Here is a 14741-nt window from a genome sequence, read left to right as displayed (position 1 = left end):
GAGAGGAATGGGGTGCCTGAGGACAGGGAAGAGCTGAGAGGTCAGGAGGGGACAGAGGCCAGGGAGGAGGTGAGAGGTCAGGAGGTGTCAGGTGTGATTCAGCGGGGGTCAAAAAGGGCTCAGGGAGGGGCCAGATGGAGTTGGGGGACTTCCCCAAGCACGTGGCCTCTGAGCCTGGGAACACATGGGTGTTTGGCAGGTGGAGAAGGTCGGTGAGAAGCATGGCAAATGCAGCGCAGTGTGGGCGGTGGCTGTGATTGGATCCAGCATGTCAAAAGGGTGGGGTACTCCAGGGGAGGGCAGCCTGGGCGGTGGGGACACCCTGGGGGTCTGCAACCCCCCAGGACTGCATATGACCCAAGAGTAATAGAATGTGAGCCACGTATGCAAGCTGCCACAGCATTTAAGTTTTCTATGATTAAAAGTAACAGATATTACTTTTAATAATGTTTTATTTAACCCACTGTGTCCAAAATACGTTCCCTTCAAAATGCAGTCTTAGTTTCCTACACTGCTCAAAGCAAATTTCAAGAAGTGGCTCGTAGTTTGAACAATGGGAATTTTTGCTTCATGGTTTTGAAGCCAAGATGAGGTCCAACTCAAGGCTCATCAGGGCGAAGTTTTCTTCCCCAAGACCAGCTGCCCGTGATCCTTGGCACCTCTGTCACATGGCAAGGCACATGGTGGCACCCATCTCTTCTGGGTTTCATTGATTTCAGCTTCTTGCCCCCTCTCTGAACTCCAGTAATAGGATTAAGGACTGTCCTGAGGAAGCTGGGCCACACCTCAACTGCAGTACCCTCATCAAAGAGCCCTATTACACTGGGTCCACACCCACGGGGTCAGATTTAAGAACATGTTTCCTGGTGTACAGACAGCTGCAAGCCACCACACAGTCAATATAAAAGTGAATGGGATGTTTATATTGTTTTGTTCATACCAAACCTTCCTACCCAGTGTATTCTTCACACTCACAGTTCAGTTTGGGCCAGCCATGTGCTCAGGAGCCACACGTGGCTCGAGGCTCCCATATTGGATGGCTCAGGTGTAGGACCCCCTACTCAGGAGACCTGCGTCTATTTGTAATTCCTGTTTTGAATATCTCTCTGAATCAAAAACTAATCTCATCCTCATTTTATCTGCATTTTGCAATATTATTGAACTTATCTCCTGAAAGTGACGTCTAAATGCTTATGGAACCATAAATGACAGGGAATGGACAGCATGCATGTGGTTCTGGTCATAGGCATACCCAGTGTGTCCCTCCAGCCTCCTCTTACTGATGGGAGCATGGGTTCCTTAATTGTGCATGCTGGCAAGGGAAAGTCCAGGGTTCATCAGTCTACTCAGCCAGACCCTCCCACAGGCCAACAATGGCCTCATCTACTAGAAAGAAGGACACTATGCTCTAAAAAGAGACATAACCTACTTAGTGAAGGAAGAGAAGTTTAAAAGCATTGCAGTTCAAGAATTAGGTTTATATTTAAAAATTGGTCTGATTACCTGTTTTTAATACCACCTCTGGTATTTCTGAAGAAATATTCTGTTAAACAAAGCAGACATGACAATTCTAGATCCTTTGAAAGCATGCATTTCACCCCCCAATATTATGATAAATTGGTTAATGATTTAAAAGGCAATTTAACTCTTCAATCCAAAAAAATAAGTCTCCCAAACCAAGTTCCTCATATATAACTATGATTTCTTCTGACATTCTTTGATCTAGAGTGAAAAAATTCTTTTTTAAAACACACTACGATGCTCCTCTACAATATCATATTTTTGTTCACTTCTGCATGATTTATCAAGTGCCAAATTCTTTTGAATATTAACTGTAGAGTCAGATCCATGAAATATGCCAAATTATTAATGATAATAATAAACTTTTAAAAAAGTAATTATTTATAAGAACCCAAAACTTGAGGTGGTGACATCAGCAAAATGGAATAAGATGTTTCTGGTGAATGGCTCTTCTTAGAATAGTGGAAACCTGGCAGACTCTGTCAGAAACAACTTTCCCAGAATTCTGGAAATTGACTGGCAATAGATAACTTTTCAGTAAACAATGAATCAGGAAAAAGAAAACCTAAAATTGGTGGGAAAGCTGCAGAAAACCTTCACTTGTGAGCCCCTCCCCAGCTGTTGGCTTGGCCCAGCATCTTAGGCTTGATGGTTTGGCAGCCTGCACATCTTGAAGTGCTGGTCCCTAATGCCTGGTGATTCTCTCACCCAAACACACACATTATATGTCTTTGTACATCAGCTCCAATCTGCTTCTTCGAAGACTGACTTAAAGCACGTGTTTGTTTTGCCTAACATGGAATTTGCCAAGGATGGAGAAACAGTGCAGAAAGGAGGAGCAGAGCAGGGGAACAGAGCTGAGATGACTGCAGTGCCTGGGGTGAAAGACTGTAATTGATACAAACAACACAACCCAGGGCCCAAAGAAGAGAACCAGAGAAGAGAAACTCCTTTTGTAGAGAGAAAACAGTTGCACATACTGAAAAATTCTTGAAAGGTCCCAAACATGCCAGGGCAAGATGCATGCTTAGAAACCCTGAGAAGAATCTAACTTTTCACCATAAGCTCATCTGTAGATTCAGTATAAACTGGGCTGGATATTGAAGAAGAATCTCAACACACAGCCAATATACCCTAAAATCTGGTAGAATTCCAGAGTAAAGAAGCCAAAGGAATTAAAAGCCCAGACTTTGACAAAAGATCACAAAGTATACGAAGAAACAGAAGAGATGGTCCATTGAGAGGAATAAAGTAAAACAACAGAAGAAGCACAGATACTGGACAAGTAATCAGGGATTAAGTCAACTGTCACAAATAAGTTCAATGAGCTAAAGGAAATTATGGACATAGAACTAAAGGAAATTGCAAAGGTGATGCATGACCAAAAGGAGCAATTAGACCATTTTAAAGAGAGAGAACAGAAAGTCTAGAGTTGAAAAGTACAATAAATAGAAATATAAAATATACTAGATTTAAACACAGGTAGAAGGAAGATTTGGTGATCTTGAAAATAAGCTAGTTGAAATTATTCAGTCTGAAGAGGAGAAAGAAAACAGAATTTAAAAAGTGAGTAGAGCCAAAGAGATCTGAAGGAAATCATGAATTGTACCAACATATTTGCTATGGGAATTCCATTAGAAGAGAAAAGGAAAGGGGCAGAAGGAACATTTGAAGAAATAATGACTGTAGCAGTTTGGTATTGTTTATGAATTCCAAAATAGATATTTGACTGTGTTTGTAAACTGTTCTGTTCTTCTAGGTGTATTAGATTGTATTAAATTCAGGGGTTTCACTTTTACTTGAGTAAACTATGATTGGCACAGAAGAGAGTTTGAGTTTTGATGCTGGAGCCCTAGTAAGTAAATACATGGAGAAGAGCACAGAGAAAAAGTATGCAGAGGAAGAGAGACAGCTCTTTAGACATGGCAGAGGCCCCAGGAAGAGAGATGAGCCTCTATAGCTGACCTTGTGAAAAGAACTGAGCAGCTGAACCCAGAAAGAATCAGCCCTGAGGAGAGAGACATTTATCCCAACCTACAGCTGAGATTGGAAGAAGCTGGGACCGCAGAGCCTGAAGAGGACGAAGGAAGGCTGAACCCTCATAGACATCACCTGCCATATTGCTTCAGCATTCGGCCAGTGGCTTTGGGTGGAAAGTACTTCTCATGGTACCTTGAGTTGGGCACTTTAGGGCCTGGTAACTTAAAGCTTCTTCCCCAAATAAATACCCTTTATCAAAGCTAACATATTTCTGATACTTTGCATCAGCACCCCTTTGGCTGACTAATAAAATAACCAAAAGCTTCTCAAATTTGATGAAAGACATGAATATACACATCCAAGTAGACCAATAAATTCCAAATAGGGTAAACTTAAAGAGATCCACACAGAGACCGATTATTATTAAACTGTCCAAGGGCAAAGAGAAAGAGAAAATCCAGAGAGTAGCAAGAGAGGTGTGACTCATCACATACATGGGAATCCTCAATAAGATTTAGCACCTAATTCCCATCAGAAATGAGGGGAAAGAGCAAGCAGGATTTGAAGTGCTGAAAGAAAAAAATAAAGCCCCAAAATGTATATCCAGCAAAACTGACCTTTAAAAATGAGTCTTACTGTAAGACATTCCCAGATAAACAAAAGCTGAGGAAGTTCAAAAACTACTAAATCTGCTCTGCAAACATCTTAAAAGGAGGTCTTCAGGTTGAAAGGAAAGGTAGGCAGTAGCTTGAAGCCTTAGGAAGAAACGAAGTTCTCCAATAAAGGTTCTCCAGTAAAGGTAACAACATGGGTAATTATAAATGCCTGGATTACTACACTCTTGCTATGTAACTCTACTTTTTTTTTCTCACATAATCTAAACTACAAAGGCATAAAAATAATCCTATTTCAGGTAACTGGAAATACATAATGTAAAGAGCTAATTTGTGAAAAGAACCAAAAAGAGGGAACAGAGGGGTATAGAAGCAGAGATTGCATATGGTTTTGAAGTTTTTATCAGTTCAAACTACATTGTTATATTCTTAGGATGGTAAATATAAAACTCATAGTAACCACTAAGAAAATATTTTTTAAATATACAAAAAAGGTAATGTGAAGAGAATTTCAACACAAAAGCAGTTTCAATACAAAAGATCAACTATACACAAAAGAGGAAGCAGGGAAATGAGGGACAAAAAAGGTATAAGATGTACAAGAAAAAAATGACAAAATGGCTTTACTACATCCTGCATTATCAGCCATTACTTTGAGTGCAAATGGATTAACCTCTCTAGTCAACAGAGATTAGCAGAATGGATACAAGAGCAAGATAGAACTATATGTTATTTAGAAGAAATACACCACAAATAAGTTGAACATAAAAGGATGAAAAAAAAAATCCATGTATATAGTAACCAAGAGAGTTAGGGTGGCTATACTAAAATCAGAAAATAAACTTTGTGAAAGGTTGGGTTATGAACCCCAGGGGAAAAAGGATGTTATTAATCTTAATCTCATTCATGTGGGAGAACCCTTTTTAAGTAGTACCATTTGAAGATGTTATTTTTAGTTAAAGAATGGCCCAACTGAATCAGAACAGAACGGGTCTTAACCCTTTTACTGGAGGCCTATTAAAAAAAAAGGCCCCAGGGAGGAGCAGGAAGTTAGAAGTCAGTGGAACCCAGAAGAGAAAGGAGAGAAAATCACCATGTGATAGCAAAGTCAAAGAACCCAGGAATTACCATCCAGCCTGGACAATACCAACCCAAGGGAGAAGCAGTCCTCTTAGTCTTTGAACCAATGGGCCAATAAATTCCTGTTGTTATGCCAACCTATTTTATGGCCTTTGTCATAACAGCCAGAAAATTAAGATGGACTCTAAATCAAAATCTGTTACAAGAGACAAAAAAGGGAAACTATATATTAATAAGAGGGTCAATGCAACAAGAAGATATAACAAATATAAGCATATGAGCACCTAATAATAGAGCTCCAATACATAAAACAAACATTGGTGAAAATGAAAGAAGTAGACAGTACTACATAATAGTTGGAGATATCAATGCACCACTTTCATAAGTGGATAGAACATCTAGACTGAAAATCAATAAGGAAACAGAAGACTTGAATAATACCATAAGCCAATTAGACCTATATGACATATAGAAAACAATCCACCCAATTACAGCCTAATACACATTCTACTCTGTACATGGATCATTCTCCAGGACAGAATGTATGTTACGGCATAAGACCAGTGTCAGATTTTAAAACATTGAAATCATACATATTATCTTCTCCAACCACAGAAGAATGAAATTAGAAATCAAAAACAGAAGGAAAACTGAAAAAACTCATAAATATGTGGAAATTACACAATATATTCTTAAATAACCAATGGGTCAAAGAAAAATTTACAAGGGGAATAAGAAAATTTTTAGAGATTAATGAATGTTAAGGAAGACACAACATACCAAATCTATGGGAAGCAACAAAGGCAGTGCTTAGAATGAAGTTTATAGCTATAAATGTCAACATTTTAGAAGAGATCATCCATAAACTACACATCTTGAGGAACTAGAAAAGAGTAAGGTAAACCTAAAGTTACCAGAAGGCAGGAAGTAATAAAGATCAGAGCAGAGATAGAGAATAGAAACACAATCAAGAAAATCAACACCAAAAGTTAGTTCTTTGAAAAGATTTTTTTTTAATTGACAAAATCTTTAGCTGCTCTCACAAAGAAAAAAAGAGAGATGATGCAAATAAACAAATTCAGAAATGAAAGTGAGGACATTCTAATAATCTTACAGAAATTAAGAGTATAAGAGAATACTTATGAGCAATCATATGCCAATAAATCGGATAACCTAGAAGAAATAGACAAATTCTTAGAAATGTAACCTTACCTACACTAACTACTCTTGCTTCTCTCTGGGTTCAGGGTTCCTCTCTTCCTGGGGCTCAAGCTTAAGGCTTTGGCTTCAAACTCCAGCATCAAAAACCCCTAACTCTCTCCTTTGCCATGCCTTTTATCTGTGAGACCCCACCCACCAAAGCGTGGGGACTCAATGCCCTACTGGCAAGAGAGGATTACATGACTACACAATCAAGCAAACCTCTGAATCCAATATAATCTAATATGCTCAGAGGAAAAGATCAGTTTACAAACATAATCCAAAATTTCTTTTTGGAATTTATCAATAATATCAAACTGCTACAACATCTTTCCAACAAGACTACATTTTCAAAGATGCAATAAAAATGCCTTGATATAGAATACTTTTACCTTATTCCTCAAAAATGAATCAGCTTTGTTTTTCTAGACTTCTTAATGTGTCTAAGAAAATCTTTGATATTATAAGATGAAATATTTTCACCCTGGTCCATAATGTATACAAAAACATTAATTTCGAATGCCACAATTATTGCTAAAAAACGTGTAATGGCTCACTCAACAGTGATTATGTCACTTAATTTCTGAATGTCAGCTGCTCTGAGAAGTATATAGGTATTTTAGACATTTATAGTTAATCCCTTGTGTCAACTCTCACCCAAAGTGTTTCAAGGGCAAAGCTCGGCCTCCCTATTGTCCTCCCAGAACCAGCGCTCCACCAGGTGCTGCCCCTCCCCAGGAGGAGGGCGTGGGTGGGCGTGTCCCCACGGAAGGCTGAGCTCCTGCCAGGTGGGCGCTCTGTGCCCTTACAAAGGCAAGATGCAGAGAAGAGGTTTGATCAACGCGTCGTCTCAAACCAGCTATTTCCTTCAGCTCCCCCTGAAAACTCCAGAGATTTATGATTTGACCGTGTGTGTATTTTCCCACGACAGGCAATGAACGGATTTTTGGCTATCAAGTGGCGCAAGCTTTACCCCAGCGCCCCGCACAAGCCGTGGCTGAGCATAATGGAGCAGCAGCCACGGGTGGACAGACCGACGGGTGGAGGACGGGGGAATGAATGAAAGAACTGCAGCCCAGCTGTCAGCCTAGGAGAAAAAAAAACCAAACGCAGAATCTCGTGTGTGGAGAAGACAGGAAACACGATGAAGACAGACAAGACGACGTGGAGGCGGGAGGAGAGGGAGGCAGGCGGAGACGGGAAGACGGGAGTGCGCCCAGGGCCGGGCGGAGCGGGCCCCCCGGGCCCCGCGCCCCTCGCCCCAGGCGGCAGGAGGGCGCTCCCCACCGTGGCTCTCCGGGCGAGCTCCCGGCGCGGGGCCGGCGGTGCGGGCGGACGCACGTCCGCGGCCTTGACTCCGTCCCCCTTCCCCCCCCTTCCCCCCCCCCCCCCCCCCCCCGCGGCGAACTCAGCGCGGGAGCCCGGGACCGCCAGGTCCCGCATTCCCGGGCTGCTCCGCCTCCGGGGCGGGGTCTCCGGGCGGGAAGGAACAAATGAATTAAATAAATAAGAAAATATAATAGTAATAACGAGGCAAAATTTGTTTGAAAAGTATCCTAACACAAAAATAGTCTTGTAAAATTGAATATAAAGCAAACAGTGTTTCTCATCCTTTTTTTTTCATTATAGCCCCCTCATAAGAAACATTTTTTCACTTTTTCCTAGTTAATCCCATGAAGTTTTTTTTGTTTTGTTTTGTTTTTAAAGACGCACCAGGGATTGAACCCTGGACTTGGTACTTGGGAAACAGGTGCTCACTACTGAGCTACACTGCTCCCCTCTCGTGAAATGTTAATACCACAGATGTGCTCTTTACCTCTTATGTGCTGTATGTGCATCTGCGCTTCACCCAAAGAATGAAGAAGAATCCCCCCTCTCCCAAAAACTAATGTTTGCCCCCTTTTGACGGATACTGTCCTTGTTGAGAATGTACACATTTAGAGAAGGCACAATTAAGCAATAATAGGAATAAGGTATAACTATAAATAGAGCAGAAATACTTTAAAAAGTCAAATATTCTGAACGACTTTACATCAACATGTGAATTAATAATCAAATTCCCAAGTACATAACCTGAGCCAGCTTTTAAAGGAAATGGAAACAATAAGGCTGGAGCTGCTAAATAAACTGTATTTATTTAGAACTAAATAATCTTCTCACAGAGAAAACACTAGGCTCAGATGATATCATACCAAATATTCACGCAGATTATGTTGGTCATGTACAAAAAGTTTTCAAGGAGAAAGTAAGAAAATACTCTCCTAGGTGCACTGAATGAGAATAGTACTACTAAAATATCAAGGTCAGTTAAGGATGGCACAAAAATAGATTACAGGTCAGCTTCCCTCATGCATGATTATAGATGAAAAAAATTCTAAACTATTAGCAAACTCGGTCCATCAGAATTAAGAAAAAAATCATCACAATCAAAGTTTATTTCAAAAATTTAAAATTAGTTAACATTAAAAATGGATTAATGTAATTGTCCATATTAATAGAGTACTGGAGAAAAATATGGCCATAAAATGTGAATAACAGTATTTAGATAAAATTCAACACTCACTCATGATACGTAGCAAACTTAGAAGATCCGGGTAAAGGATTTCTGCCAAAAGCCATCTTCAGCGTTGTTGCTAGTAACATATTAGAAGCCCACTACGTGAAATCAAGCCTGCCTCTATCATAGCATCTATTCAAAAACTCATTGAGGACAAGGCAGCACACTCATTCATCTTGCCTTTCATCTTACACAGACACCCAAGCGATACATCAGGCAATTGTTACAATTAAGAAGAGAGTATGCAAGGTGGCAGGCCCGGGCGGGGTGTCCCTCACAGTCCCAGCTGAGCCCACATCCTGGCCTTCCCCACCCAGGTCCCAGCCCTGGAGGGGAGAAGCCCTGGGATGACCAGTCCCCGCCCCTCGGGGGCTGGCGGCTGCTGGGGTCTTGGTGTCTGAGCCCTGGGGTGTGGAGCTGGGAGCAGCTGTCCCGTGTGACCCTAGAACCTGTGAGCATGACCCAAGGGCTGCAGCTGCGTGTCCTGAAGGCTGGGGGTCTGTCCCTCAGCCCTGACCCCGGAGCACCCTCATTCCACAGGCCTGGGGCCTCCTGCACAGCCCCCTCCTCAGCCCAGACCCTGCCACCACGGGCGGCTTCAAGGCCAAGCCGAGTGACCTTGAGCACTCTGACCTCCCAGGCCACAGGCCGACTCATGCCCCGTCAAGTCCCCGTCCCCCACTCCTGGCTCCTGGTGACACTCTGCACTTTGTGGACCCTGGAACCTCTGGCACCCTAAATCAACATCCTACTCTGATCTACCTTGGCTCCGGGGGCTTATTTTTAACCAACCCCCCTCCAGCGTGACGCCTTCTCCCAGGGGCTCCAGGCACCCTCTGCCTCCCCCTCCCCCCAGCAGCTGGGATCCTAGGCCCTCCCTTCAACAAGACGTGCTTGCACCCCGAGCCCCTGCACGCCGGCTTCACATTTCAGCCCTGGACGAACCCCGTGTCCCCCCAGGAAGCTGCGTGGAGGAGAAAGGCCCTGAAGGACCAGCCGGCCCCATGGGGCAGCCCCACCACCACCTCCACGAGGCCCAGCGCCACTGGCATCTGACTCCATGGTGTAGGGACGGCTGGTCCCAGGGCCCGAGGCTCCTGGTCTGATAAGGGCTGAGCGCGGGGCTCCTCTCCTCCACGCACAGGGCACTTCCCCGCCCCTGCAGCCAGAGGAGGTGGTGGTCGCAGTGCTAAGCCCGTGCCCCCATCACTGCACCCCCAGCCCAGAGCCAGCTCCAGGCGCCAGTGGACTCAGAAGGACCCTGGGCTCAGGGATTCAGACACTGCACTAACCACCTGGAAATTTTTAATTTCCTCTTGAACTTGTGTTTTGTGGTGACATCTGATGGGACAAGGAGCATAAGTTGGGGCTTGGAGGCTTGGCTCTCAGGCTGGTTCCCAATTCCGCCAGACAGGGTCTGCCATCCCCAGGTCCCCAGCTCCATCCAGTCTCCCACTCATTTCTCCCACACAGTGACAGCTGCCACCATCCATCCCCAAGTGGACTGGGCATGGGGCAGGGTGACATGCTGTACTGGGCATGGGGGGCGCAGCCCCAGACCTGGCTGGCAGACCACTCTGTGTCTGCCGAGCAAGTCGGTGGGGGAGCCTCTCTCACCCCGATTCTGATGCTGAGCATATCCTGGCCACCGTGTGGAAGGGGTGGGCAGCCACAAGCAAAGGAGAGCCTGGCTGACTTCCCTGCACCTTCCGCCAGGGCACGGCACGACAGAGGGTGGAGGCAGAAGGGAAACTCAGGAGCTGGTGGGCTGCACAGGGGGTACAGTCTCAGGGCAGCAGGGCCTCTAAGGGGCCCACTCCCCCAGGGAGTATCCCCAAGCCTGAGGGAACACACATTAAGTAACAACAAAAAAAAAACCCAGAAACACCACACCTTGATGGGCCACTCCCTTCTGCACAGGGCCCAGGAGCTAGGCTGTCAGCTCTGCCCTGGCACCAACCACAGGGCCTCGTAAGTGTCCACCGAATAAAAGAAGGGCCACAGTGTCCTTTCCAACACACAGTGCAGGACCGGCCCTGCCTGCAGATGGCCTCTGGGGACACTGAGCCATACTCCAGGGGCTGCGTGCTGCACCCAGGGATGGCTGGGGATGGCCTGGGGATTAAGGCAGGGGCAAGCTTCTCCCACTCCCTCGCCGCCGTGCAGACCCAAGTGGGCTCTGCTATGCCCACTGCTCGGTCCAAAGCCAGTCCCCACGCTGCACCCCCACCCATGCCTTGTGCTGAAGGCCTGAAGGTGCCTCCCGAGGGGTCCTTGGGCAGCACTCTGTGAGGCTGTGTGCTACCCAGGCCTCTCCTGTCCACTCCCAGAAGTGCCCTTCCCAGCTCTGGCCCTCAGACCTCAGCACCAGGCTCTGGGCTGAGCAGGACCCCCCTGCCCCTGGAAAAGCAGGCCTGGGACTTCTTGCCTGGAAACCTTTGTCTACGTCAGTCCTGGCCCTGAAATGCCTAGTTAAGTGACCTTGGCATTGTCCTTAACCTCTCTGAGCCTCAGTTTCCTCCCCTTTGAAATGGGAGTTAGAATACCTTCATATACCTGATGACTAGAAATCATATGTCCAGTCTGTGGGGGTCTCCACCTGTCACCGGGGATGGCACCTGCCACCTGGAAACGTCAAGACCTGGATGATTCCAAAGAGGGAAGGACTGGGTAGCCTGGGAGTCTTCTCTCCATTTAATACCCCCACCTCCAACGCCATCTATTCCTAAGTTCTTAGGGTTTCCCTACAGGATTCCATTCAGGGGTCCCACAGGGGCCACGGGGCTCTGAAGAGGTGCCCTCCCTGATGGGACCACTGAGAGGAAGATGGTGGTCGGGTCAGGCAGGTGAGAGGCCAGGGGCAGCACTTGGGGGCCCCGGATGGGGCGGCACCAGGCCTGCGTGCCGCGACCCGCTGCATTCGCTTCCCTTTCTCTGGCTAAAGATGTGTTGGTGGCATCTGCCTCCAACAGGGCCCGAACTTCCTGGAGCCAGTGACAATAAGAACAATGTCCCCAGAGCTGAGTGTGTGACTCTGTGCCTTAGAAAATCTGGGCTCCAAAGTTCAGGCCCTGCTCCCAGTTTAGATTCTTCCTCCACTGCCAACCGGAGGCATGTGCCGTGAGAGATTGGGGGGCGGGGGTGACAACTCAGGCAGCGAAACAGTCCTGGCCTCTTCAACCCACCTTCCAATATCTCAGGGACACCCCCTGGAGATGCCAGAGGCAACCAGGACCACGGAAAAGACAGGGGCCACCTGGAAAATGAAACGGCCCCATCATCCGGGTAAGTAAAGCCCAGGCTACGTGACCCCAGAGGCAGGGAGGCCCCAAGGGGACTGGGGAGCACCACAGCCAAGCCCGAGCTTCCTCTGGCCCCTCAAGGCCCTTGCCCTCCTGGACAAGGGATGAGCCCACCCCCCGCCGCCCAGCTGCCGCAGGGGCTCCTCCCGTCCCCTCTGTGCACAGGGCCCGTCAGTGGTCCGTGCCCCGGGGCTGCCCGGTGCCACGTGCAAAGCCCACCTGCAGCCCTTCTGCTCTCCCCCATGCCTTCCCGAGAGAGCGCCCATGGCTTGCTCGCATCGCCACAGCTTCTCTGTCCTCTCACCCAACACCCGCCATGTTGCATCACCCCGAGGATGGGTTCCGGCTCGCACCCCTTTCCTCCAGTCTGCTTTTCCCGGTATCCGGTCCCTGGGATGCGGCGCACAGTAGGAGCTCCTAAAAGGCTAAGTGGCAGGTGAGGCCAATGGCAGCTGGGCCTCCGGGACCCTGTGTCTTGCGGGTTTCTCATGAAGCAGGGGCCAGCTGGGGGCTGCACGAGGTGGGGAGGGGTCTGCAGAGGCTGTCACCATGGTCACTCATGCCCCCGCCCCCCAGGCCTATGGGAGTGGGAGGGCGCTCTTCTGGAATCATCTGGCTCTTGGCCTGGGACCCTCAGTTCGCAGGGTGCAGGCTGAGGCGCTGTGGGCATTTCAGGGTGGGCGCAGGGCAGCATCAAGGGCGACCTTCTCGGGCCTGGGGAAGGAAAGGCAACAGGGCAGGGTGGGGTGGGGATCGTGGGAGGCTGCTGAGGACCCTCCTACCCGCTGGCTCTGGGCTGGTGCTGGGCGCCCCCCAGCGCTGTCCAGTGACACCTTGGAAGGGAGCTGAGCGGTGGTGGGGTTGGGTCTCCACCGTTCCTGGGGCTCAGTCTGCACCAGCCCCAGCAGGGCTTTCTCTCCAGGAGAAATGGCCCTTGTGCCCTGGGAAAGAGCCCCTCGGGACAGACAGGGGCTCCCAGGACCCCTCCCACTCCCCCAGATGCAGGCCCACAGCAGAGCTGGCAGACCCTCGGAGCCCGTGGCTGGCTCTGGCCTCCCCCCACTGCCTGCTGCAGGCCCTCAGCGCTGGCCCCTCCTGCAGGGCCTCGGTTTCCCTCTGGAGCTGGTCAGGGGAGGACCGCCTCCCACTGGGTGAGGAGAGGGAGGCGTCCTCAGCCTGCGAGCACCCTCTGGGTTCCACTTGCAGCCGCCCCGCAGGACTGAGAATAACTGCTGACCACAGAGATGCCTGAGCCCAGCCTCTGCCTCCAGGCTCTGCTCCCAGACCCGGGTGGGGAGAGCAGGCGGGGGGGGGGGGGGGGGGGCGTGGCGAGGGAGTGCCGGGTACTCATCCACAAACACCCAGAACCTAGTAACACGCAATCAATAAAAAATGCAGCGATTTTGAGGGTCCTAGTGGCCCTCTGTGAGGGTCTGGGGGAAAAGAGGGCCTGTTTTCCCCCCACCCCCTCCCAGCCCGCAAAGATCCTGTGACTCCCCCTTGCTATTGTGACCTGCAGAGCTGCAGGTCACAAAGTGGCCACGTCAACCTCACGGCTGTCATAATAACAGGGCCCCAGGGCGGGGGAAGGGGGTGAGCAGGCAGGTGCGGCCGGTGCCCAGAGCCAGCCGCTGCCCCTCTTGGCGCGCTGCACAGGTGCGTGGTGAGGACGTGTGGGCCTAGGCCAAAGGCGTGGGCCGGTGGCAGTTCTGCACGGGCGGAGGTGGAGGCGGCGCCTGGCGGCGGCCCTGGTGCCTCCGGGGAGCCCAGGGAGATGGGGAGCCGCGCCCCCCGGGCGCCCGGGCCCGCCCTCTTCTGGCTGCTGCTGCTGCTCCTGCCGCCGCAGCTGCTGAGCTCGGGACACAGACCCCGCCGCGTTCGGGGCGGGAGGAGTGCTTTGCCCGAAACGGGAGAGCAAAAGGAAAGCTGCAATTCTGAGTTTGACCTCTACTTCATCCTGGACATGTAAGTGGGCGGCGCCGGGAGCAGGGGCCCGGGAGCCGGCGGCGGGCGGTGGGCGGAGCAGGACCCAGCTTTGCAGCAGGTGCCCCATGGCCCTTCTCTCGCCTGGCTCCGGGGGGCGCTGCGTGCCGTGCTTCCATCAGGCATGACCGGAGAAGGCCCTGGGAACTCCTCGGTTCCGGAGGCAGAAGCATGCTCCAGGCTTTTGTGTCCAAACACTTTTCCTTTTCAGGGGAACAAAGTCACCGTCGTGTTTCTGGAAGGCGTCCGTCCCTCCATCAGGTGGACTGGTCCTTGTCCTACTTCGCCTTAAGCAGGCAGCAAGGGCAGGTGATGGCTAGGAGCTCCCTCCTCACTCACCAGTTGGTAGAAGCTCCCTGTGGAGGCTGTTTTGTTTTGGGCTTTACAGGTCCCAAAGAAGCTGCTCCGTGACTTCTTGGGGCACTTTAAGTGTCACTAGTGCTTGGAAAGTCTTCTGCTTTGCTTCTTCTGGTGGCTTTGCTTCCTTCTTCACAGTCACGTTCA

General features: G+C 49.0%; 1 protein-coding gene across 1 annotated transcript in view; it reads left to right on the top strand.

Annotated features, from left to right (window-relative positions):
* The first annotated feature begins 13938 nt into the window (after positions 1-13938).
* Positions 13939-14741, top strand: part of LOC131278826 (anthrax toxin receptor-like) — a 56253-nt gene continuing 55450 nt past the window's right edge. Inside the window, exon 1 of the mRNA XM_058299297.2 lies at positions 13939-14219. Coding sequence (XP_058155280.1) covers positions 14029-14219 — 191 coding nt within the window. The 5' untranslated portion in view covers positions 13939-14028. The remainder of the gene's footprint in view (positions 14220-14741) is intronic.

Source organism: Dasypus novemcinctus, chromosome 6 (genome assembly GCF_030445035.2).
Source record: "Dasypus novemcinctus isolate mDasNov1 chromosome 6, mDasNov1.1.hap2, whole genome shotgun sequence".
NCBI classification, from domain to species: Eukaryota; Metazoa; Chordata; class Mammalia; order Cingulata; family Dasypodidae; genus Dasypus; species Dasypus novemcinctus.
This window is presented reverse-complemented; position numbering and strand designations above follow the sequence as displayed.